This window comes from Indicator indicator, chromosome 10, assembly GCF_027791375.1.
Source record: "Indicator indicator isolate 239-I01 chromosome 10, UM_Iind_1.1, whole genome shotgun sequence".
Taxonomy (NCBI): domain Eukaryota; kingdom Metazoa; phylum Chordata; class Aves; order Piciformes; family Indicatoridae; genus Indicator; species Indicator indicator.
In genome coordinates this window covers 28,477,680-28,499,758 of record NC_072019.1, presented here as the reverse complement: position 1 = coordinate 28,499,758, position 22,079 = coordinate 28,477,680, and the positions used below count along the sequence as shown (strand labels likewise).

Genomic DNA, 22,079 nt, shown 5'->3' with positions numbered 1-22,079 from the left:
AAAATCCAAAGGTTTACTTCTGCTTTTTCCTCTAAGCGTTTGAGGATTCCTCTGAAAACTGAGCTTAATTGTACAAAAAAGCCACTACCATGGTTCCTAGGGAATGCTCTTCAGTGGCAATTCTTTATTACAAAACCTGTGAACATATCTGGTGGGGGTTTTAAAATGCACCCTTGAGACATGCAGCCTGGAGGGGAAAATATTTCAGAGGTGACTTCTTGACATGCAGACCACAAAAGAGCATCAGAAATGCTTTATGGCTAACAGAGAGTGGAGAAGGAAGGAGGAAGGCAGTGAAACCACAAAGAGTTTGGTCAAGGAGGACAATACTTCGGGCTTTGATTCCCAAATCCACCAAGGATCAGGTAGGAATTCTGCTTCTCAGGTACTCCAGCACTGCTGCTGTGCCTTTGGAGAGAATGGCTGCACGGGGAGTGCGGAATGGATTTCCTTCCAGCAGAAGTGTCCTAGAAACAGAGAGATTGAAACATTCAAGGAATGGGTTGGGTTGGAAGGGCCCTTCAAGATCACCTAGTTCCAAACACCCTGCCATGGGCAGGGACATCTTTGACTAGCCCAGGTTGCTCAAGGCCTCATCCAACCTGGCCTTGAACATCTTCAGGGAGGGAGCATCCACAACCTCCCTGGGCAACCTGTTCCAGTGTCTCACCACTTCCAAATCTCCAGTCTAAATCTGCCCTCCTCAAACTCAAAGCCATTGCCCCTCATCCTATCACTACAAGTCCTTGTAAAAAGTCCCTCCCCAACTCTCCTTTAGCTTACTTCAGGTACAGGAAGGCTGCTCTAAGGTCTCCCCACAGCCTTCTCTTCTCCAGGCTCAACAGCCCCAGGTCTCTCAGCCTTTCCTCCTCACAGAGATACTCCAGGCCCCTCAGCACCTCCAGAGCCTCCCCTGGACTCTCTCCAGTAGCTCCCTCTCTCTCTTGAACTGGGGAGGCCCTGAACTGGACACAGTATTCCAGATGTGACCTTACAAGGGCAGTGTAGAGGGGAGGAGAACCTGTTCTTGACCTGCTGGCCACACTCTTCTTCCCACACCCCAGGAGACCATTGGCCTCGTTGGCCACAAGAGCACATTGCTGGATCATGATGAATTTGTTATTAATTATTATTTTTCCCTCTGACAAAACACACCCTGAAACAATCAGAAGCTATTCTCACAAAACAGGTCAGTGCTTCACACACCCACCTCAGATTTTCACAGTTTCCAAGTTCTGGTGGCACCTGGAGGAGGTCATTGTTCTGAAGGTCTAGTGTTCCAAGATTGTCCATCTTCTTTAGCTGCAGAGGGTCTATGGACCCAACCTGGTTGTTGCTGAGCAGGATTGTCTCCAGTGCTAGGATGTGATACAGGACACTGGGGAAGACTTTGAATCTTCAAGAAGAAGGAGGAGAAAAAAAGTCAGAAACTGGGCAGTCAAAAAATCAACAGCCTCTAAATGCAGAGAGCATTTTAGCTTTAGTTAAGGTTGTCCTGGTTTGGGTGGAGCAGACCAGGTTCTGCTCAGAGCTGTGGGTGCTGAGCTCAGCCCCTGCTCATGGCCAGCACTGTCTGGGGCTCAGGGTGGATTTCTGCAGCCAGGGGCTGCTGCCAGCAGTGAGAACCTGATGGGGACAGGCACTGCCTGGGCTGGGCTGCAAAAAGCCTCTGCCTTGGACTTGCTCCTGCCCACACCAAGGGCACTGCCACAGCTTGTGCCCCATGCTGGGGGCAGGAAGGCAGAGGTGGCACCTGTGGGGAGGAGGGGCCAGGACAGTGGACCCTCAACTGCCCAACAAGGGATTGCAGCCCATGGATGGCAGCTGCAGGGGACAGCTGAGGGAGCACCAGGGTCAAGCCTCTTCTTCCCTGGCTGGTGTCCCTTCTGCCTTCCAATCCCATCCCTGTGCTCCTGAATCCAGCTCCAAACTTGAACTCCTGAATCTGGTTCCCACCTGCTGCTGAGTCCAGGCTGGGACTTGCCCAGTGCCTGCCCCCAGCAGCAGTGGTGCCCATGGTGCCATCATTGCCATCAGGGGTTGGGTTCCATATTGGTTTGTGTCTCTGTGTCTCTATTCCATGGCATCCTTCTTCTTTCCATCCCAGATGATTTGGTTCCTTTCCCACCCCCACCCCATCAGTCTGTCTCCCTTCTTCCCTTTCGGACACAGAGGAGTGGAAAGAGAGCCTCTGCCACTTGTTTGGTGGCCACCCAGCCACCTTGATGGAGGTGCACATTTAACCCTGCTGCTCTGGAAGGAGAACATCCATTGTTTTACCTTACACAGAGAAGAAGCACAGAATCAGAATGTTAGGGGTTGGAAGGGACCTCAAGGATCATCCAGTCCAACCCCTGCCTAAGCAGATCACCCAGGTTAGGTCACACAGGAAAGTATCCAGGGGGTTTTGGAAGCTCTCCAGAGAAGGAGACTCCACAACCTCTCTGGGCAGCCTGCTCAAGGGCTCCAGCACCCTCACACCAAACAAGTTTCTCCTCATGTTCAGGTGGAACCTGCACAGTGCCAACTCCACCCCTCCAGCAGAGCTGCAGGCCACCCACACCCCAGTGACAAGCCCAGCTGTCCTACAAATTGTGACTGCCCAGCATGAAGCATGGAGAACAAGGACCAAGTGATCCCCTTGGGCACCTCTGGAATGCCAGTGGGGCTCCCAGCCTGGTGCTGGGTCTCTGCTGGAAGCCACAGCAGCAGCTCCTCTGCAGGGACAGTGCTCCCTGGACATCATTCCCTTTGGATTTCTCCACTCCTCTGCATGACAGATCCCAGAGGGCAGGCCTGTTGGGATCCATTTTTGGTTGTTTTATCTCTTTTGTCACCAAGTCCCAATGTCTCTCTCTCAAACTTTTGAGGCAGAAGGTTCCAAAACCACACCAGCCCTTTTGTACAGTAGGGGTTTGAAGCTCAGAGCTAGCTAAGCTTGTCTCCTGTGTCTCATCTTCAAAGCACAGGAAAATCAAATTCAACCCACCCCAGTTTTCATTTTTGGACATAAAAATAAGCCTAAAACAGTTGCTCACCTATTAAAAGCCAAATTGATCACCTGCAGTCTGCTCAGTGCTACCATCTCCTCTGGTAAAGAGGTCAAACTGTTGTTTCTGTGGATCAGATGAAGACAAATGATCACTAAGTGCCACCAAGTTGGAGTTAAGACCCCACAGAGACCACCTGTTCATCAGCACCAACACACCATCTTACACCACTTCACTGCTTCAGAAATGGCTCAACACCATGCTCAAGTACAGACCTTTGCTAACACCAGCCAAGTTTTGCCAGCAGGACATTTAAGAGTCTGTCCTCTGAAGCTTCTAAAGGATTCCCAAGCTTCTAAGAGCTCCACAAATCTGCTCCTTGGTTTTCAGAGGGAAGCTCATCAAACCGGTCCTTGAGCTAGGGAAGTGTGGGACAGTGCTGGGACTTGTCCCCTTCCTTTCAGGCACTGGAATGGGTTGTTCAGGGAGGTGGTGGAGTCCCCATCCCTGGAGGTGTTCAAGAAACGTGTGGACATGGCACCAGGGGACATGGTTTAATGGCCACGGTGGTATTGGCTTGATGGTTGGACTTGATCTCAGAGGTCTTTTCCAACCAAAGCAATTCTGTGATTCTATGACACCATCCCCTTCTTGCCAGCCAGTCAGGGGAGCACTCTAAACCTCTTCAAAGTTCACTGAATCTGGTTCCAAAACTCCTTTATGGATACTCTTACTGCAGTGTTTCTCACCCCAGGAAGCCATTCAGAAGCTTCCTAACTACAAGGGAGAACAAACAAGACATGTCCTGCGTGGGATGTCCTGCGTGGGACACCACAGGAAAACAAGAACAGCTCACTAAGAGATGTCTAGACTTCAATTCTCACTCCCTGTGACATTTGACCTTGCTCCCTCATCAATCTCATGTTATCATCTATTCCTCCAAGCTTCAGCCCAACTCCTCCATCAGCAGCACCCATGGCACTGCAACCACTGACTGGTTAAGGTTGGCAGGGACCTTGGACCTCATCTGGTCCAGCCCCCTAGAGCAGGAGGCTCAGGAACATGTCTGACTGGGTTCTGAGTATCTCCAAGGATGGAGGCTCCACCACTTCCCTGGGCAACCTGTGCCAGCATCCAGTCACCCTCACAGTCAAAAAGTGGCTCCTGATGTGCAGGGGGACCCTACAGCACGTCACTGAGTGCCTGTGGCCTCTGGTTCTGTCCCTGGGCACCACTGGAGGAGTCTGGCTCCACCCTCTACACCTTCCCTGCAGGTGTTTGCAAACATGGGTGAGATCCCCTGAGCTTGCTCTGCTCGAGGCTGAGCCCTCCAAGCTGCTTCTCATAGCAGAGATGCTCCAGTCCCTTCATAAAATCACAGAATGGTTTGGGTTGGAAAGGGCCTTAAAGCTGATCTAGTTCCAAGCCCCTGCCATGGGCAGGGACACCTTCCACCAGAACAGGTTGCTCAAGGCCTCATCCAGCCTGACTTTGAACACTTCCAGGGTTGGAGTCTCCACAACTTTCCATCTTAACTCTCTCCATCTAGGTCACTCAGAACCTGGCCTTGAACACCTCCAGGGAGAGGACATCCACAACATCCCAACCTGTTCCAGTGTCTCACCACCTTCACTGTAAAGATTTCTTCCTCAGAATTTCTTTTCATCTTTGTGGCCCTTCATTGGACTCTCTCCAAGCACAAGCAAATGACTTTAAATCAAGCCAAAGTAAAATCCTGTCCCTGCAACCTTGCTTTGCTACTTTTGTGGTGAAAGCCCAAAGCTAACAAAGCCCAGAGACATAATCCTGCAGTCAGAATAGCTGCAACAAGCAGCTCTGAGGAGCTAGAGAAGGTAAAATCATACTGAAGTAGTTAAATTGTGGTGAGACACTAGAACAGGTTGCCCAGGGAGGTTGTAGATGCTCCCTCCCTGGGGGTGTTCAAGGCCAGGCTGGATGAGACCTTGAGCAACCTGGGCTAGTGGAAGGTGTCCCTGATCAAAGCAGTGGGTTGGAACTAGATCATTTTTAAGGCCCCTTCTAATCCAAACCATTCTATGATTCTATGAAGGGACTGAGGCATCTCTGCTATGAAAAGAGGCTTGGAATTAGGTGATCTTTAAGGTCCCTTCCAATCCAACCCAACCCAGTCTATAAATCTATGAAACAAAACACCTACAGAGCTTCAGCTCCAGGCAGCAGCAGATCTCTACCTTCATGCACCACTTCCCAGCTACCCACCACCATTTATTTTTTAGCTGTGAGATTTCTTTTGTGAGGTGGTGGTGGTGATGGGGGTGGATGTTTTTAAATAGCAACTTCACATCTCTAAGAATCTTTTTTCTGACTGAGGCAAGAGCTTTCATCACAGCAGGTCTCAGAGCTTGTCCACTTGTGGGGGGTGGTGGTTTTTCTTTAAGCAGTTCCTAAATCTAGGCCATTTGCTATTTTGGATCTGTCGGTCCCTGAGCTGTCAGGGAGGCATTTTGGGAAAGGAGGAATTATTTCAGTGCTGCTCTCCTGCTGTGGCAGATGGTTGGATTAAAATGGCAGCAAAAGAAGTTCCCAAGAACAGAAGGCCAAGCACAGGCATTGAACCAACCTGATATCCAAATGGGTCAATTTATGGAGCACACAAAACTCCAAGCAAACAGAGGAGATCTTATTGAAGCCAAGGTTGACATCACAAAGAGAGTCCTTCAGCTCCACAATCCTGAAAGCCAAGAGGAATACACTTCTATTAGCTGAGAAGCACAGCAGTGCTTAGGCTGGAACAAACCTTTCACATCATCCAATCCAACCACTGACCCAGCACTGCCAGCTCACCACCAAACCATGGCCCTCACCACCACAGCTCCATGGCTGTGAAACCCCTCCAGGGATGGGGACTCCACCACTGCTCTGAGCAGCCTGGGCCAGGGACTGACAACCCTTAAGGGGAAGAAATTGTTCCTCAAGTCCAACCTAAACCTCCACTGGGGCAACTTGAGGCCATTTCCTCTTGTCCTATCTCTTGTTCCTTGGGAGAAGAGACCTACCCCCAACTGGCTCCAACCTCCTTTCAGGGAGTTGTAGAGAGCCAGAAGGTCTCCCCTCAGCCTCCTTTTCTCCTGGCTGAACAAACCCAGTTCCCTCAGCTGCTCCTCACCAGCCCTGTTCTCCAGACCCTTCTCCAGCTTTGTTGCCCTTCTCTGGACCTGCTCCAGCACCTCAGTGTCCTTCTTGAAGAGGGGGGCCCAAAACTAAGCCCAGTATACAAGGTGTGGCCTCACCAGTGCCCAGGCAGGGGGACAATCCCTGCCCTGGTCCTACTGGCCACACTAGTGCTGATCCAGGCCAGGATGCTGGTAGCCTTCCTGGCCATCTTCAACCACTATCAGCTAGCACCCCCAGGTCCTTTTCTACCAGGCAGTTTCCAGCCATTCTGCCTCAATCCTGGGGCTTTGCAGGAGTTTGTTGTGACCCAAGTGCTCATGAAGCCCATGTCTCCATTCTGTCAGTTATTGATGCAAACTTCCTTCACTCTACAAACCAAGGGCACTCTTGTGTTCCTTGGCCATTTCAGAAGCAATTTTGTGAGGATAATGAAAACCTCACCTATGACAGCTGCCTGCCTGAAGTCTTACACTTGAGGTAAAGAAAAAGCACAGAAAGACTTATTTAAAGTTGTTAGGAGAGGAAATTTTCTCTCACTCATCAGGAAATTTCCTACTCACTTAAATGCAGTTAAGAGGTATGCACAGACTACATCACGTTGGAAAGGACTCTCAAAGGTCATCTTGTCCAACCCCCCTGCAGTCAGCAGGGACACCTCCAACTAGAGCAGGCTGCCCAGGGCCACAGCAAGTCTGAGGCTACAGCACAGATCATAGAATCCTAGAATGGGTTGGGTTGGAAGGGACCTTAAAGATCATCTAGTTCCAACCCCATGGGCAGGGACAGCTCCCACTAGACCAGGTTGCTCAAGGCTTCATCTACCCTGGCCTTGAACACCTCCAGGGATGACCATCGCATGTTTTAACAGGAAGACTCAATTCATCATCTTTAGGAATAGAACAAACCAACCCAAACTGTAATTTTATTGCCATCTTTTGTTTTGATTCTACTGTTCTGCTCTTAACAAATTCCAGGAACGCAGTGTCTGCTGTTTTTTGGAAAAGGGAATTGTATTAATGATGGTTTGATGTCAAATAGTTACCAGGTCAAAAAGTTACTTTATTGAATCCCTGTATCAAAATCTCTGCTTTAAATTGGCAAACAAAAGGTAATTAAATGAGAAAATGCTCCTCTCTCCCATCTGGATTGCCACAGAATTCTCTGGCACCTACCAGCTGCACACCCACAGCTATCCCCAGGGAATGCAACCTCCTCTAACAGGCCCAGGCACTGCCTCCCTGCACTGATTTGCTAGAAACTGGATTGAAGATAGATGAGGATCACAGAATCATAGAATGGCTTGGCTTGGAATGGACCTTAAGATCAGCTAGCTCCAACCCCCTGCCATGAACAGGGACACCTCCCACTCATCCAGCCTGACCTTGAGGCCTCAAGTAACTTGGTCTAGAGGAAGGTGTCTCTGCCCATGGCAGAGGGGTTGGAACTAGATGATCTTCCCTTGAGCAACTTGGTCTAGAGGCAGGTGTCCCTGTCAATAGCAGAAGGTTGGAACTGAATGATCTTTAAGATCCCTTCCATCCCAAACCATGAATCTATCAACCCCCACCCCTCTGAAATTCCATGACCCATCTGCATGCTGCTTATGCTAGAAACCCAAATGTCTTACTCAGCATCTCAGTTGCACTTTCATTTGTGTCTGCACACACACAGAGACCTCTGCCTGTGTGCAAATATACTGGCTTAGAAACACCACCAGATGCTGAGGGACAACAACAAAAAAAAACCAAACCCAGAAATAACAACTAGAGAATGACTTTTACAAAAGTACCTTGGAGGAATTTCCATCAGTTGATTTTTGCTGAAGTTGACAGTGGTGACAGAATGGCTCTGGACTGCATTGAACATCTCATCAGGGATGGCAGCTGCCTGCTTCTCACTGAACAATGGGAAAGTGTTTAGCTGAGTGAAAGGAGCAAGTTAATCATTTCCTACTCATTAACAAGATGTCATGAAAGACAAGCAGTGGAATGGATAAAGAAATATCTACAATTTGCTGTCCTTGAAGTACTTAAGGCTTGGTTAGAAAACAAAAGAAAGTGAGGAAAAAAAAACACAAACAACAAATGCTGAAGTATCTCAGGGAATCAGAAGCCCAGGTATCTACCTAGAATCCATACCAAAAAATCAGAAAGGTTGGAAAAGACCTCTAAGATCATCAAGTCCAACCTTCTACACAACACCTCCATGGCTACTAAACCATGTCCCAAAGTGCCAGCTGTGGTCAGCTTCACCATAAGCCAGCAATGAGCCCTCATGGCCAAGAAGCCAAATGGTCTTCTGGGGTGCATGAAGAAGAGTAGGGCCAGCAGGTTAAGGGAGGCTGTTCTCCCCCTCTACTCTGTCCCAGTGAGACCACAGCTGGAGTAGAGGGTCCACATCTGGGCTCCCCACTTCAAGAGAAACAGGGAACTACTGGAGAGAGTCCAGGGGAGGCTACAAAGATGCTGAGGGGCCTGGAGCATCTCTGTGAGGAGGAAAGGCTGAGAGCCCTGGGGCTGGTGAGCCTGCAGAAGAGCAGCCCCAGAGGGGAGCTGAGCAATGCTCAGCAAGAGCTAAAGGAGCTGTGGGGGGCAAGAGGATGAAGCCAGACTCTTCTTACTGGTGTCCAGGGACAGGACAAGGGACACAATCTGGAACCTAGAAGCTTCCATCTGAACAGGAGGAGAAACTTCTACAGGGTGAGGGTGCTGAAGCCTGGAGCCACGAGGTCCTTACAACATCCCACTCTCAGCAGGACTATTTAACACTGAAGTTCTCAGCAATCAGGATCTTCTTCCTCTTTCCCAATTTAGTAAGGTACATTCTTGGTTAACTTTCAGATATAACTGCAATAAATGACTCACCTACTACAAGATGTTCTGAGACTTAATGAAAATTGGCAAAGAAATTTAAGAGGCACGAAAAGCCCCTGAAGATATTAAGTGGATTTAGTGACTAAAAGGAATGTTCCTGTGAAATATTTGCTAATGCAAAGGAATCATTTAGAAAAGCCTGAGATTCAAATCAGCCTGTTCCTGAGCACACCAATTCAAGCGCAGCAGGATGATCTGCAGGATGGTTTGGTATCTATCACAAAGGGAAAAAGGGGGGAAAAAAAAGAAGGTTTTCTTCAGACTTTAGGAACAGGCTGTGGATGACCCCTCCCTGGAGATGTTCAAAGGTGTTGGATGAGGCCTTGAGCAACCTGGTCTAGTAGGAAGTGGCCCTGCCCATGGTGGGAGGTTGGAACTAGATGATCTTTAAGGTCCCTCCCAACCCAAACCATTCTATGAATCTATGGTTTTGTGATGGTTTTAAGACTGTATTTTTAATTTTTCTTCACAAATTTGTGACTAGTGTATATTTGTACACAGCCACTGCATTTCATCACAGATTGTAGATTTGCTTGTAAATACAGCTTGCATTTGCTTCCAGACTGAGCCAGCCTGGTTATTGTCAGGGTGGAAGGAGGATTTCAGCTCTCACACTGTTACAGGATTCTACACTCAAAGCCAGGTTGAACAAGGCCTTGAGCAACCTGGTCTGGTGTCTAGTCTGCCCAGGGTGGGCATTGAAATTAGATGATCTTTAAGGTCCTTTCCAACCCAAAGCATGCTCTGACTCTACAAAGCCAAAATCTGTACCTGTAGTCCAGTAACTTGAGTGTGATTATGGCATGGATGTTAATCCTTGACTGGCTTGGAAGAGTCATGGCTGTCACAGAAGGCTCTTCATTTTGGCTAGGGACATCATCTACAGAGGACAAACACACATCATCACACAAATTACAGCCTGCAGTCAGATCTGCTCTTCTGAGTGACCTGGAGGGACAGGGTTAAGGTGGAGAGTTGTGGAGGCTCTAACCCTGGAAGCCTTCAAAGCTAGTTTGGCCAGGGCCTTGAGCAACCAGGTCTAGTGGAAGGTGTCCCTGTCCATGGCAGAGGGTTGGAACTAGATCACCTTTAAGGTCCCTTCCAACCCAAACTATTCTGTGATTCTACAACTCTGTGATTCTATGAAACTCCATGCACATTCAGCAGCACTCATAGATAAACACCTACTAACAATTGCACCTAATCACAACTAGTGACACTTTCATTAAGAAGGCTCAAAAGGGTCAACAATTAGCTAAAAAACAAGAGAGGCCTTTTTCCAGTTTAAAGCTCTCCAGAAATAGGGCTGCTACTGCTTTAGTTCCAACTTTGATGCCACAGCAGGTAGAGTAAGATCACTGTGGAGGAAAGGAGGCTTAGGGGAGACCTTCTGGCTCTTTACAACTCCCTGAAAGGAGGCTGGAGCCAGGTGGGAGTTGGTCTCTTCTCCCAGGGAACAAGTGATAGGACAAGAGGAAATGGCCTCAAATTGCACCAGGGGAGGTTTAGGTTGGATGTGAGAAGAAACTTCTTCACTGAAAGTTTTCTCAAACACTGGAACAGGCTCCCTGGGGATGTGGCTGAATCCCCATCCTTGGGGGGGCTTTAAAAGAGGCAGGGATTTGGTACTGAGGGACATGGTTTAGCCCCAGCCTTGGCAGAGTTAGAGAACGTCTGGACTTGATGGGAAAGGGCTTTTCCAAGCAAAATGACTCTATGACTCCATTCCCTAAGCACTGCTGGAGGTGCAGGACACCAGCTCATTTCATTACCCACAATTACCTGTTCCTCTTCAGCAGGTAAGTTGCTGAGGCTGTACTCTAGCACCCAGTTAATTCCTGCCAAGTCAATATCCTGTCAGATTTGATGGGAACCTGCCCTTTCCAAGTCTATCTGCTGCAGTAACTTAATTGATGCTGCCATCCTCTGGCAGGAGAGAGAAAACCCACAAGGAGGACCACCCACACAGGTCATTCTCCACAGAAGCTGCTGGTGTTATCAAGGCTCCTTCTAAATGAAGAGGGGAAGCATTTTTGTTGCCACTGAAGGCCATCATGATCATTTCCACACTGTGTTTAATGTGAACTCAGACAGTTTGCCTACTTTATGTGTTAAAACTGGAAGATGAAGGTTTCTAGAGGTGGTAAATTGAAGTCCTCATTGTATGGGATTATGTCTCCCAGGATTGCAGACTCTGACAGCTTCTTTCCAAGATAATCAAAAATGCCCTGCCACCATCACAGCCTTCTTTAGAAAACAGAATAGAAAACAAAACAAAACACCCAAATGCTGAAGTAGCTCAGGGAATGAGAAGCCCAGGCTTCAATCTGGAATCCATACCATGGAATCAGATAGTCAATAAGGTTGGAAAAACCTCTAAGATCATCAAGTCCAACTTTCTGCTCGACACCACCGTGACCACTAAACCATGTCCCAAAGTGCCAATCATGGTTAAGTTAATCATGAGCCAGCAATGTGCCTTCATGGCCAAGAAGGGAAATGGTCTTCTGGGGTGCATGAAGAGCATGGCCAGCAGGGCAAGGGATATTCTCATCTCCCTCTGTTCTGCCCTGGTGTAACTACAATTGCAGTAGAGGGTCTGGTTGAGGGCTCCCCAGGTCAAGAGAGACAAGGAGCTACTGGGGAGAGTCCAGGGGAGGCACCAAACACACTGATGGGCCTGGAGCATCTCTGTGAGGAGCAAAGGCTGAGAGCCCTGGGGCTGGTGAGCCTGCAGAAGAGCAGCCCCAGAGGGGATCTGAGCAATGCTCAGCAAGAGCTAAAGGACCTGTGGGGGGCAAGAGGATGGAGCCAGACTCTTCTCCATGGTGCCCAGTGATAGGACAAGGGGCAATGGGCACAAAGTGGAATCCAGAAGGTTCCACTTGAACAGGAGGAGCAACCTCTTTGTTGTGAGGGTGCTGGAGCCCTGGAGTAGGCTGCCCAGAGAGGTTGTGGAGTCTCCTTCTCTGGAGAGCTTCCACACCCAGCTGGGCTTTGTGATCCTGGGCAAGCTGCTGTGGGTGGATGGATTGGATGATCTCCAGAGGACCCTTCCCACCCCACCATGCTGGGATGCTGGGATTGTGTGACTTGAGTGCACAGAAGCAAGCAATTTTTTGTTTGCTTGCTTTTAGTACTGACCAGCCCCCTTCCCTTTAGGAAGCAGAGAGGTTAATGCAGAGCTTCTGTCACTCATTTAGTGACCAGCCCAGCTCTGACACTTGAGAAGTAAAAAAAAAAAAAAAGAACAGTAAAGTGTGGAGTGAAGAAAACTCTTATTACTACAAGAGGGCTGGGAGAACCTGGCTTTAAAGAGCCACCCTCAGGGATTCCAATTTACTGCTATTTCTTAATAAAATAATTACTTTATAATGATTAAAAATTATAAAATAATTTAAAATTATTTCTTATATAAAATTATTATTTATTATATAAAAGTTAAAAATATAAAAATTATTATAAAATGAAAAAATAAAACAGTATTTTATTTTAGAAAATAAAAAATTATACAATTAAAACAAAAATTAAAATTCTCTTTATAAGATAATTAACAGAGCACAAACCTTGGATTTTGCTTCTTAGGTATTTCAGAAGTTCCTGGGTGCCCTTCTGTGAAGAAAAAAAAATACAACAAAATAGTTCACTAAGTACTTGCTAGCCACTGTTTGTGTGGCTGTTTGGATAACAAGGAAGGTCAATTCCAGTCACTCAAGTGGAGAACAAGGAAGGCCACCTCTAGACACTCAGGTGGAGGACAACAAGGAAGGGCCAATTCCAGTCACTCAGGTGGAGCCATATCACTGCTGACTATAAAATCCACCTAATGCTTCCCACTGAAAAAGGTCTTTTTGTGAACCTGTTTGTCTACCCCTCTATTCACTTATTCCAAAGGAAAGTTTCTGATCTTGGATCACTACCTCAGGAGCTACATTTTTAGCTTTGTAACTAAACTAATCAGATCCAAGAGCAAAGAAAAAAGTTCAACTGAACTCAGTTTTCTCTTTTAAAAAGTTGAAGCACAGTTATGCTTTGGAGAAGACACTAAGTTTTGGGCAGGAAATTGATTGTTCAGTCTTCAGGTAACTTTTTATTCCCCAAATTATAAAGTCTGGGGGGAAGAAATGTGGTTTACATAATTTTCCTGGATTTTTAACAGCTTGGCCCTCCATGGATTTGACTTTCAGTCTTCCCACATCAATATCCACTAGTCAAATAGTTACTATCCCCATAATCTATGAGTAATTAACTGACGGAAGCCTGATTTAGATTAGACACTTAGGTGGTAATACACCAGAACAGGCTGCCCAGAGAGGTTGTGGAGTCTCCTTTCCTGGACAGATTTCAAATCCATGTGGCCATTGTGATCCTTGGCAATCTGCTCTGGGTGAACCTGCTTTAGGATTTTGCTTGGACTGGATAATCTCCAGAGGTTCCTTCCAACCCCTACCATGCTGGGACTCTGAAATTCATAGAATGGCTTAGGTTGGAAGGGACCTTAGAAATCATCTACTCCAACCTCCCTGCCACGGATGGGGATGCCTCTCAGCTAGACGTGGTTGCTCAAGGCCTCTGTTGAATCCTAGATCCCTAATTCAGGCAAGTAGAGATGAAAAGCAGAAATCTTTCGGGTTTTTTAATGCTCTGGCAAAACAATTTGGATAACATACACATGAAACAAACCAACTTTACCTACTGTCTACAGTGCTCACCTGCAGGAGGTCTCTTCGAATGGTTCTCAAAGGATTTCCTTCTAGTGCCAGGAATTTCAACTGAGGAAGGTTCCCTAATGTGTAAGGCAACCTAGAAATGGAAACAACTCATTTCAGAGCAGCTTCAAAACAATCTCTGAAGACTTTGCAATGGTTTGTCAGATGGCTTAGAGTTCTGAAGCTGAAAGGGTCAAAGAAAAAGACACAGAACGTGACAGATCAAAGAAAGGCACAGTCAGCCCATAGTAATTAGACAATGCAGAAGGGGCTCCTTCATTTTCTGATAGAGTTCTTATTTAATTACACTTTAGAAAGTAAAATACATCAGCTAGAGGATTAGCTGTCATTAGATGTCATTAGCCAGGCCTTGTCACAGCCCTAATGCAGTTTCTAACATTACCTACTGATATCATTGTTGGCAAGGTCAAGTCTCTCCAGCTTCTGAAGCAGAGTAATTTCATCAGGAATGGATTTTATCTTGTTGTCTCGAAGTTCCAGCACAGAGAGAGAGTTCAGATGCTTCAGATTCTCTGAACTTAATATTTCAATCTGGTTTTCACCAGCGTGTAATTCCTGCAGAAACAGAGCTCACAGTTATGGTGCTCTGCTAAAATCACTCTCTAAAGGTGTCATAAAAACTGAGCTACAGCAAAACCAATTCTGCTCAGAGCTGTGGGTGCTGAGCTCAGCCCCTGCTCAGGGCTGGCACTCTCTGGGGCTCAAAGTGGATTTCTGCAGCCAAGGGCTGCTGCCAGCAGTGAGAACCTGATGGGGACAGGCACTGCCTGGGCTGGGCTGCAGAAAGCCTCTGCCTTGCACTTGCTCCTGCCCACACCAAGGGCACTGCCACAGCTTGTGCCCCATGCTGGAGAGCAGAGGTGGCACCTGTGGGGAGGAGGGGCCAGGACAGGGGACCCTCAACTGCCCAACAAGGGATTGCAGCCCATGGATGGCAGCTGCAGGGGACAGCTGAGGATCAGTGCCCCTGTACTGGGCACTGGTGAGGCTATGCCTCAAATCCCAGGTTCAGTTTAGGGCCCCTCAATCCAAGAAGGACATTGAGGGGCTGGAGCATGTCCAGAGAAGGGGACAAAGCTAGTGAGGAGTTTAAAGAACAGGTCTGGTGAGGGGCAGTTGAGGGAACTGGGGTTGTTTAGCCTGGGGAAAAGGAGGCTGAGGGGAGACCTTCTGACTCTCTACAACTCCCTGAAAGGAGGTTGGAGCCAAGTAGAGGTTGGTCTCTTCTTCCTAGTATCAGGTGACAGAGAGGAAATGGCCTGAAATTGTGCCGGGGAGGTTTAGGTTGGAGATTAGAAACAATTTATTTGCTGCAAGAGTGGTCAGGCTTTGGAACAGGCTGCCCAGGGAGGTGCTGGAGTCTCCATGCCAGGAGGTGTGCAAGAAATGCATGGACATGACACTTTGGGGCATGGTTTGGTGGCCATGGTGGTGTTGGGTTGAGGGATGGACTCAATGATCTCAGAGGGCTTTTCCAGCCAAAATGATTCCATGAGTCTGTCATACATTAAACCATGCCAAACAAAGCCATCATTGCCACCAGGGGTTGGGTTCCATATTGGTTTGTGTCTCTGTGTCTCTATTCCATGGCACTTTTTTCCATCCCAGCTGGTTTGATTCCTTTCCCCACCCTATTAGTCTCTCTCCCTTCTTCCCTTCCTCTTCCTTTGAGGAGCAGAAGGGTTCAAAGAGAGCCTCTGGCACTTGTTTGGTGGTCAATCACACCCTGACCCTTGACACAAACAAATTTGAGATTGCCCAACGTGGACAGGAAATGGAGATAGAACACAGAATTATTATTTTAGATCACAGTGCTTCACACCAATTTCTGTTTAAAACAGCAATAACTATTGTACAATTAACAGCAAACTGGTTTCCAGGCTCCAATCATTCCCAACCTTACCTTCAGCATCTTGCAGGAGGGGAATTCTGGCAAGGCACGGAGTTTGTTTTTCCTCAGATAAAGCTGCTCCAGAGATGCCATCATTGCTAATTTTGAAGGGACAGTTTCCAGGTAGTTTTTAGTACAATCCAGCTGCCTTAAGTCTGAAGATGTCAGCGTGCAGTGACAAACAGAAGAAAAAGAGAACATGAAACGAGTTTTCTCCAGAAGCATAAATACCCTGAGTCTTAAAATAAACCTAACAGCTTGTCAAAGAGAATTCTGGGAGAACTCAAATCAGTTAGCAGCAACATTTCTGAAAACAAGGCATCTGCTTCTCCTTTACTCTTCACAGAAGATGCTGGAATGCTTTCCTGGGGTGCATTAAGTGGACTGTGGCCAGCAGGTTGAAGGAGGTTCTCCTCCAACTCTGCTCTAATGAGGCCACAGCTGGAGTACTGGGTCCAGTTCTGAGCTCCCCAGTTCAACAGAGATGGGGAACTACTGGAGAGAGTCCAGCAGAGGCCACAAAGATGCTGAGGGGTATGGAGCATCTCTGTGAGGAGGAAAGGCTGAGAGCCCTGCGGCTGGTGAGCCTGCAGGAGAGCAGCCCCAGAGGGGAGCTGAGCAATGCTCAGCAAGAGCTAAAGGACCTGAGCAGGGCAAGAGGATGGAGCCAGACTCTTCTCAGTGGTGGCCAGAAAAATGACAAGGGGCAATGGGCACAAAGTGGAACCCAGAAGGTTCCACTTGAACGGGAGGAGAAACTTCTTTGGTGTGAGGGTGCTGGAGTAGGCTGCCCAGAGAGGTTGTGGAGTCTCCTTCTCTGGAGAGCTTCCAAACCCAGCTGGCCATTGTGATGCTGGGCAAGCTGCTGTGGGTGCCCCTGCTTTAGCAGTGGGGTTGGACTGAATGATCTCCAGAGGTCCCTTCCAACCCCCACCACGCTGGGATTCTGTGATAAGAGGACTCAGGTTTGATGTACTGGAGCTCATTTTCTGAATCATTGTGAACTCATATTCTGGAGAAGACATTAACTCTTTCAGACTCTGCTTTGCTAACCCTGCCTGGCAGGCAGTGTGTCTCTGAACTCCAGAACTGGCTGTTTCATGGCATTGAATCATCTGAGCAAACTCATTTACTTTTCATGGCGCTGATATCTGCAGGCAGGTTCTTGAGCTGGTTAGAAGCCAAATTGAGTCGCACTAAGTTAATGAGCAAAGCAAAGCTTGTTGGGATGTCTGTGAGGTGGTTGTTGGAGAGATCCTGAAGATTAAAAGAAAGAAAAAAAAGAGAGAGAGAGGTTAGAAAGAGAGATGTTTATACTATCCCATGAGTAGCACTACTGTAAAATTAATTACTGGCAGAACATTAGCATTAGATGGCTGACACCTTCAGGATCTCCCTGGGAGAGGTGTGACTAGAAGAAGCAAGTCTCCCAGGACTGACAGATCACAAGGCATTTGATTTTGCTTAAAATATTTGGCAAAACTTGGTTTCAGACACAAAAAATAGCTCCATGTAATAACTGACAATGTACTGAAGTCACCAGAATGTCAGATCTGACTCTAAGATCCTGGAGGTGTTCAAGAAATGTGTGGACATAGCACCTGGGGACAGGATTTAATGGCCCTGGTGGTGTTGGGTTGATGGGTGGACTCGATGATCTTAAAGGTCTTTTCAAACAGAAATGATTTTATGTTTCCATGTTGGCTGGAAGTGTTAAAGAAACATGTGGGCATGGCAGTTTGGGATGTGGTTTGATGGTCATGGTGGTGTTGGGCTGATGGTTGGACTCAATAATCTTAGAGGTCTTTTCCAACCAAGCAGTGCTATGATTCTAAGTTAGTCTGTTTAAATTAGCAGTAACAGAACATGGATAAAACCTCCTTTCTGCACTAACAAATAATCAAAAAGGTGTCATTTACTAATTCCTCCAAATTGACAAGCTGTCCAAATCCATCAGGCAAGCAGCTCAGCATATTGTGCTGAAGAAGAAGGCTCTTCAAACATGACAACTGTAACAGCTCCTCTGGGATACTTTCCAGTTTGTTGTGGCTGGTAGGAAAACATGGAACACAAAGGGGGGAAAAAAGCAAATTACTGAGTTGGTTTAAGCACACAACTGCAAACAGAACACTTGTGTTACACAGGATGGTGGCCAAACTAGAGCTGCAACACTTGGCTCAGCTGGATTATCTCAGCCACACGTGGCCTGTTGGAGAACAAACTCTTCAGACCCTTGAACACAGACAAAGCACATCCAGCATGAGGCTCATTGGATCTTCTGTGCTGGCACAGTCTCACTGGGAGTTACAGCTGCAGTGAGACAGGATTCAGCATCACCTCTCTGTCCTTCTGCACAAATTTGCTAAATGACTCCAGTAAACAAATCGTTCTGAACTTTCCAGTATGAATGAGATCCACACATTCATTTCACAGAATCACACAGAGAATCCTAGAAACCCAGCATGGTGGGGGTGGGAAGGGTCCTCTGGAGATCATCCAGTTCAACCCCCAGGGGCACCCACAGCAGCTTGCCCAGCATCACAATGGCCAGCTGGCTTTGGAAGCTCTCCAGAGAAGGAAACTCCACAACCTCTCTGGGCAGCCTGCTCCAGGGCTCCAGCACCCTCATAACAAAGAACTTTCTCCTCCTGGGTTCCACTTTGTGCCCACTGCCCCTTGGCCTGTCCCTGGCCACCACTGAGAAGAGCCTGGCCACATCCTCTTGCACTCCACAGGTCCTTTAGCTCTTGCTGAGCATTGCTCAGATCCCCTCTCAGGCTGCTCCTCTGCAGGCTCACCAGCCCCAGGGCTCTCAGCCTTTCCTCCTCACAGAGCTGCTCCAGGCCCCTCAGCATCTTGGTAGCCTCCACTGGACTCTCTCCAGTAGTTCCCTGTCTCTCTTAAACTGGGGAGCCCAGAACTGGACCCAGTACTCCATCTGTGGCCTCACTGGGGCAGAGCAGACATTTCCAATGTATATTACTCATGACAGAAATTATCTTTCTACTTCAAGCTGCCATCCTGAAACATGATCAGACTACCTATCAGTATTTTCACCTTCTAAGACCATGACTTTTGAGTATCAGTGAAAATAATTCTAATAAACACAAAATCCCCAGTTTTGATCCCAAACCTGTGATTCTCACCATCCTAATATTCTCCGGTTAAAAAATGAAAATAGTTTTTCTGAAAGAGAAGGTGATATCTTCAAACTATTTTTCACACCATGGAAGTCACCACAGAATTTCTTCTGTTCCTACTTTGTAACATGCACTTACCTGAGATCAAGTTTCTGCAGATTTTCTAATTGTCCCAAAGCAGAGGGAAGTGACCTCAGTTGATTATCATGCACCTGGAAAATAAAAGATTTAAATACAGTCACTAATTTGCACCTATGGAGTTTTCTTTCCCTATCCCAGAAATAAATCATGCTGACCTCACAGAATAGTTTTGTACATAAATGAAGCTATGACACATCCTGCTTGACCAAAGAGGGAGGAAGGAAATGGGAGTGACTCGGATTTGATGATTTGCTTGGGTCAAATTTAGGAGATTGACACCATAAATCTATACAAAAGGAGACTTAATTGTTAACTGCCTGGCTAAAGCTCTGTGTGTGTCTATGATGTGTCTAAGAGAAAAGGGTGAGAGAAAAAGAGACAGAAAACAGGTCAAGATCCAGATCATGACCCAGGGTTCCAATGATGGTTTTCCTGACCTATTCCTTGGGACTTTGGTGGTGGGAACACCTGCCAGTGTGCTCAAAGCCCTTTTTATTCCTGCCAACAGGAGTGTTGCTTCCTGAGGTATCTCCTAATTTAGATGGGAAGTGCTGGAAGTGTGTCCAGAGAAAGGCAACAGAGCTGGTGAAGGGTCTGGAGAACAAGTCTTTTATCAGGAGATGCTGAGGGAACTGGGGTTGTTTAGTCTGGAGAAGAGGAGGATGAAGGGAGACCTCATCGCTCCCTACAACTCCCTGAAAGGAGGTTGGAGACAGGGGAAGGTTGGTCTCTTCTCATGATAAAATGAGAGGAAATGGCCTGAAATTGTGCCAGGGGAGGTTTAGGTTGAAGATTAGGAACAATTTCTTTCCTGCAAGAGTGGTCAGGCATTGGAACAGGCTGCCCAGGGAGGTGGTGAAGTCACCATCCCTGGAGCTGTTGAAGAAACGTGGCACTTTGGGACACAGGTTAATGGCCATGGTGGTGTTGGGTTGATGGTTGGACCTGATGCTCTTAAAGGTCTTTTCCAACCCAAACAATTCTATAATTCTGTTTTCCTACCTGCTGCAGAGAAAAGTACAGTCCTACCTTATGTGGATAATTACTTACATCCAGAACAGTGAGTGCAGGCAGGAGCTTGACATCCTCTGAAAGACACTGCAGTTTGTTTGAGGCAAGTATCAGCTTGGTCAGGTCTGTTTGCTCCCACCAACGATCCGCAGCACCAAAGGAGAGATTCTGATGAGCTTCTTCTGGAGTATCCAAATTTATCCGCCACACATGTTGAGGCACTACAGGCACAAACACAAAAATGTCAGCTAAATCCCTCAGATATTTACTCTCAAACTTCCACTATCACAGAATCATAGAATTGTTTGGGTTGGAAAAGACCTCTACAAGATCATCGAGTCCAGCCACCAACCCAACACCACCACAGCCACTAAACCATGTCCTGAAGTGCTTTTCAGACACACACATAGAGTCAGCTGTCTTTCTAGAGGCATTTTTCCAGGGTTGGCAATAACAAGCAGATGCAAATCTGCCAGCACCAGTCGACAGAAAGTTGATCTGCAAACAGATCGTAGGGAGCATTCATTGTTGTGGCTTGTTCTGTGTTGTTCCTCTTCTGCCAGGATGGTATTGCCAAGTTTAAACCCAAGCCACATGAAAAACACCAAGTCCATAGAACGGCTCAGCAATCACCTGCAAACACACCACCTGTTCATAAAATGTGGTCTGAGTGAGAAGGGACTTTTAAAGGCCTGTCTAGTCCAACTCGCCTTGCAGTCAGCAGGGATATCTACAACTACAGCAGGCTGCTCAGAGTCCCAACAGCCTGACCTGCAAGTAGTTCCAGGGATGGAGCATCTATCACCTCTCTGGGCAGCCCGGGCCAGGCTCTCACCACCCTCAGTATCAAACATTTCTCCCTTCTCTCCAGTCTGAATCTTCCTCTTTGAGTTCAAACCATCACCCCTTGTCCTGTCCCGACAGGCCCTACTCAAAGGTCAGCACCGAAAGGTCTCCCTGGAGCCTTCTCTTGTCCAGACTGAACAACCCCACCTCTCTCACGGCAGAGGGCTTCCACCCCTCCCGGCCTCCTCTGGCCCCGTTCCCACTGTTAAGGAGCCCCGTGGCTCACAGGACAGCCCAGGGCTCCGCACAGGCGCAGCCACCCTCCCCGGGTTCCCTCCCCGCATGAGAAGGGCTCTGCACCCGGCCCAGCCCTCCGCGGCAGCAGCGCGGCTGAGGTGCGGGAACGCGGGGTGCGACCGGCAGCAACCGGGGAGCTCACAGAGCAGCGCGGCCCCGCTCTCGGGGCAGCAGGATCCCCCGGGGGCCGGTTCCCGATGCTCACCTTCAGTTAGGTTCCGTCCGGCCAGGTTTAACTGCCCGCTCTTCCGAGCCGCCCGGATCAGCCCCTGCGGCACGGCGGGGCCCAGCTCCGCTGCCGGTTGCCTGAAGCCAGCACGGGGATCCCCGGCCCGCGCTCTCCGCGCCGCCGCCATCCCTCGCCGGAGCCGCCCCGGTACCGCCCCGCCGCCGGCCGAGCAGGCGGGGCCTGGCCCGGCCCCTCAGGCTGGCAGGAGCCCGGCTCCGGCGGCTCCTTTTCCAGCCCCGGCTGCGGGAGCCGCCATTTCCCGCCCGGCGCTGCAGGGTGGGAGCCACGACGCCGAAATGGTGCCCAGGAGGGAGAGCGGGGCCGGACAGCAAACCCTTCCCCCATCCAGGAGAGGGGCGTCCCAGGGGTACAAGCATCTCCCCTGGTTTGCATCTCCCCTAGAAGGCTTTGTTTCCAGCTGCTGCAAAACAAAACTGCCAGAGAGTTCACATTGCACCTCTGTACCAGGTGAAAATGGCTATTTGACACTGTCTGGCATGACATCCCCGTCACTAAATTGGAGGAACACGGGTCTGGCAGGTGGACCACTCAGTGGATAAGGAATTAGGATGGTCACACTCAAAGAGTCTCCACTTGGCCATTGGTGTTGTTCCCCAGGGCTAGGTTTCGAGATCAGTGCTTCTTCATGTACTTCTTGGTGACATGGACCACAGTGAGCATCACCAACAGGTTTGCTGATGACATCAAGCTGTGTGCTGCTGTCATCATCACTAGCAGGATGGAGGCCATCCAGATGGGACTCAGACAGGCTGGAGAGGTGGGAGCGTATGAACCTCATGAGGTTCAACAAAGCCAGGTTCACAGTATCACAGTC

At 48.3% G+C, this 22,079-nt stretch overlaps 1 protein-coding gene across 1 annotated transcript; it reads right to left on the bottom strand.

Moving 5' to 3' along the window:
- Positions 1-361: 361 nt before the first annotated feature.
- Positions 362-21,371, bottom strand: LRRC40 (leucine rich repeat containing 40). Its single transcript, XM_054384454.1, has 15 exons — positions 21,221-21,371; positions 19,972-20,153; positions 18,919-18,992; positions 17,560-17,689; positions 16,774-16,897; positions 15,653-15,795; positions 14,132-14,304; positions 13,732-13,822; positions 12,586-12,631; positions 9,791-9,899; positions 7,936-8,043; positions 5,593-5,703; positions 3,039-3,116; positions 1,211-1,396; positions 362-467 (listed from the first exon to the last, which is right to left on the bottom strand). The coding sequence occupies exons 1-15, from the start codon at positions 21,369-21,371 to the stop codon at positions 362-364; spliced, it is 1,812 nt and encodes a 603-aa protein (XP_054240429.1).
- Between the last annotated feature and the right edge of the window lie 708 nt (positions 21,372-22,079).

What these genes read in the sequence shown, in the direction of transcription:
- LRRC40 (XM_054384454.1), bottom strand. Translation starts at nt 21,371, where the DNA reads ATGGCGGCGGCGCGGAGAGCGCGGGCCGGGGATCCCCGTGCTGGCTTC. An exon ending in CTGCACTCACTGTTCTGGAT is followed by an intron (nt 18,993 to 19,971) that starts GTAAGTAATTAT and finishes TTTATTTTCCAG; the next exon opens with GTGCATGATAATCAACTGAG. An exon ending in CTGCAGAAACTTGATCTCAG is followed by an intron (nt 17,690 to 18,918) that starts GTAAGTGCATGT and finishes TTTTCCTACCAG; the next exon opens with CCACAACAAACTGGAAAGTA.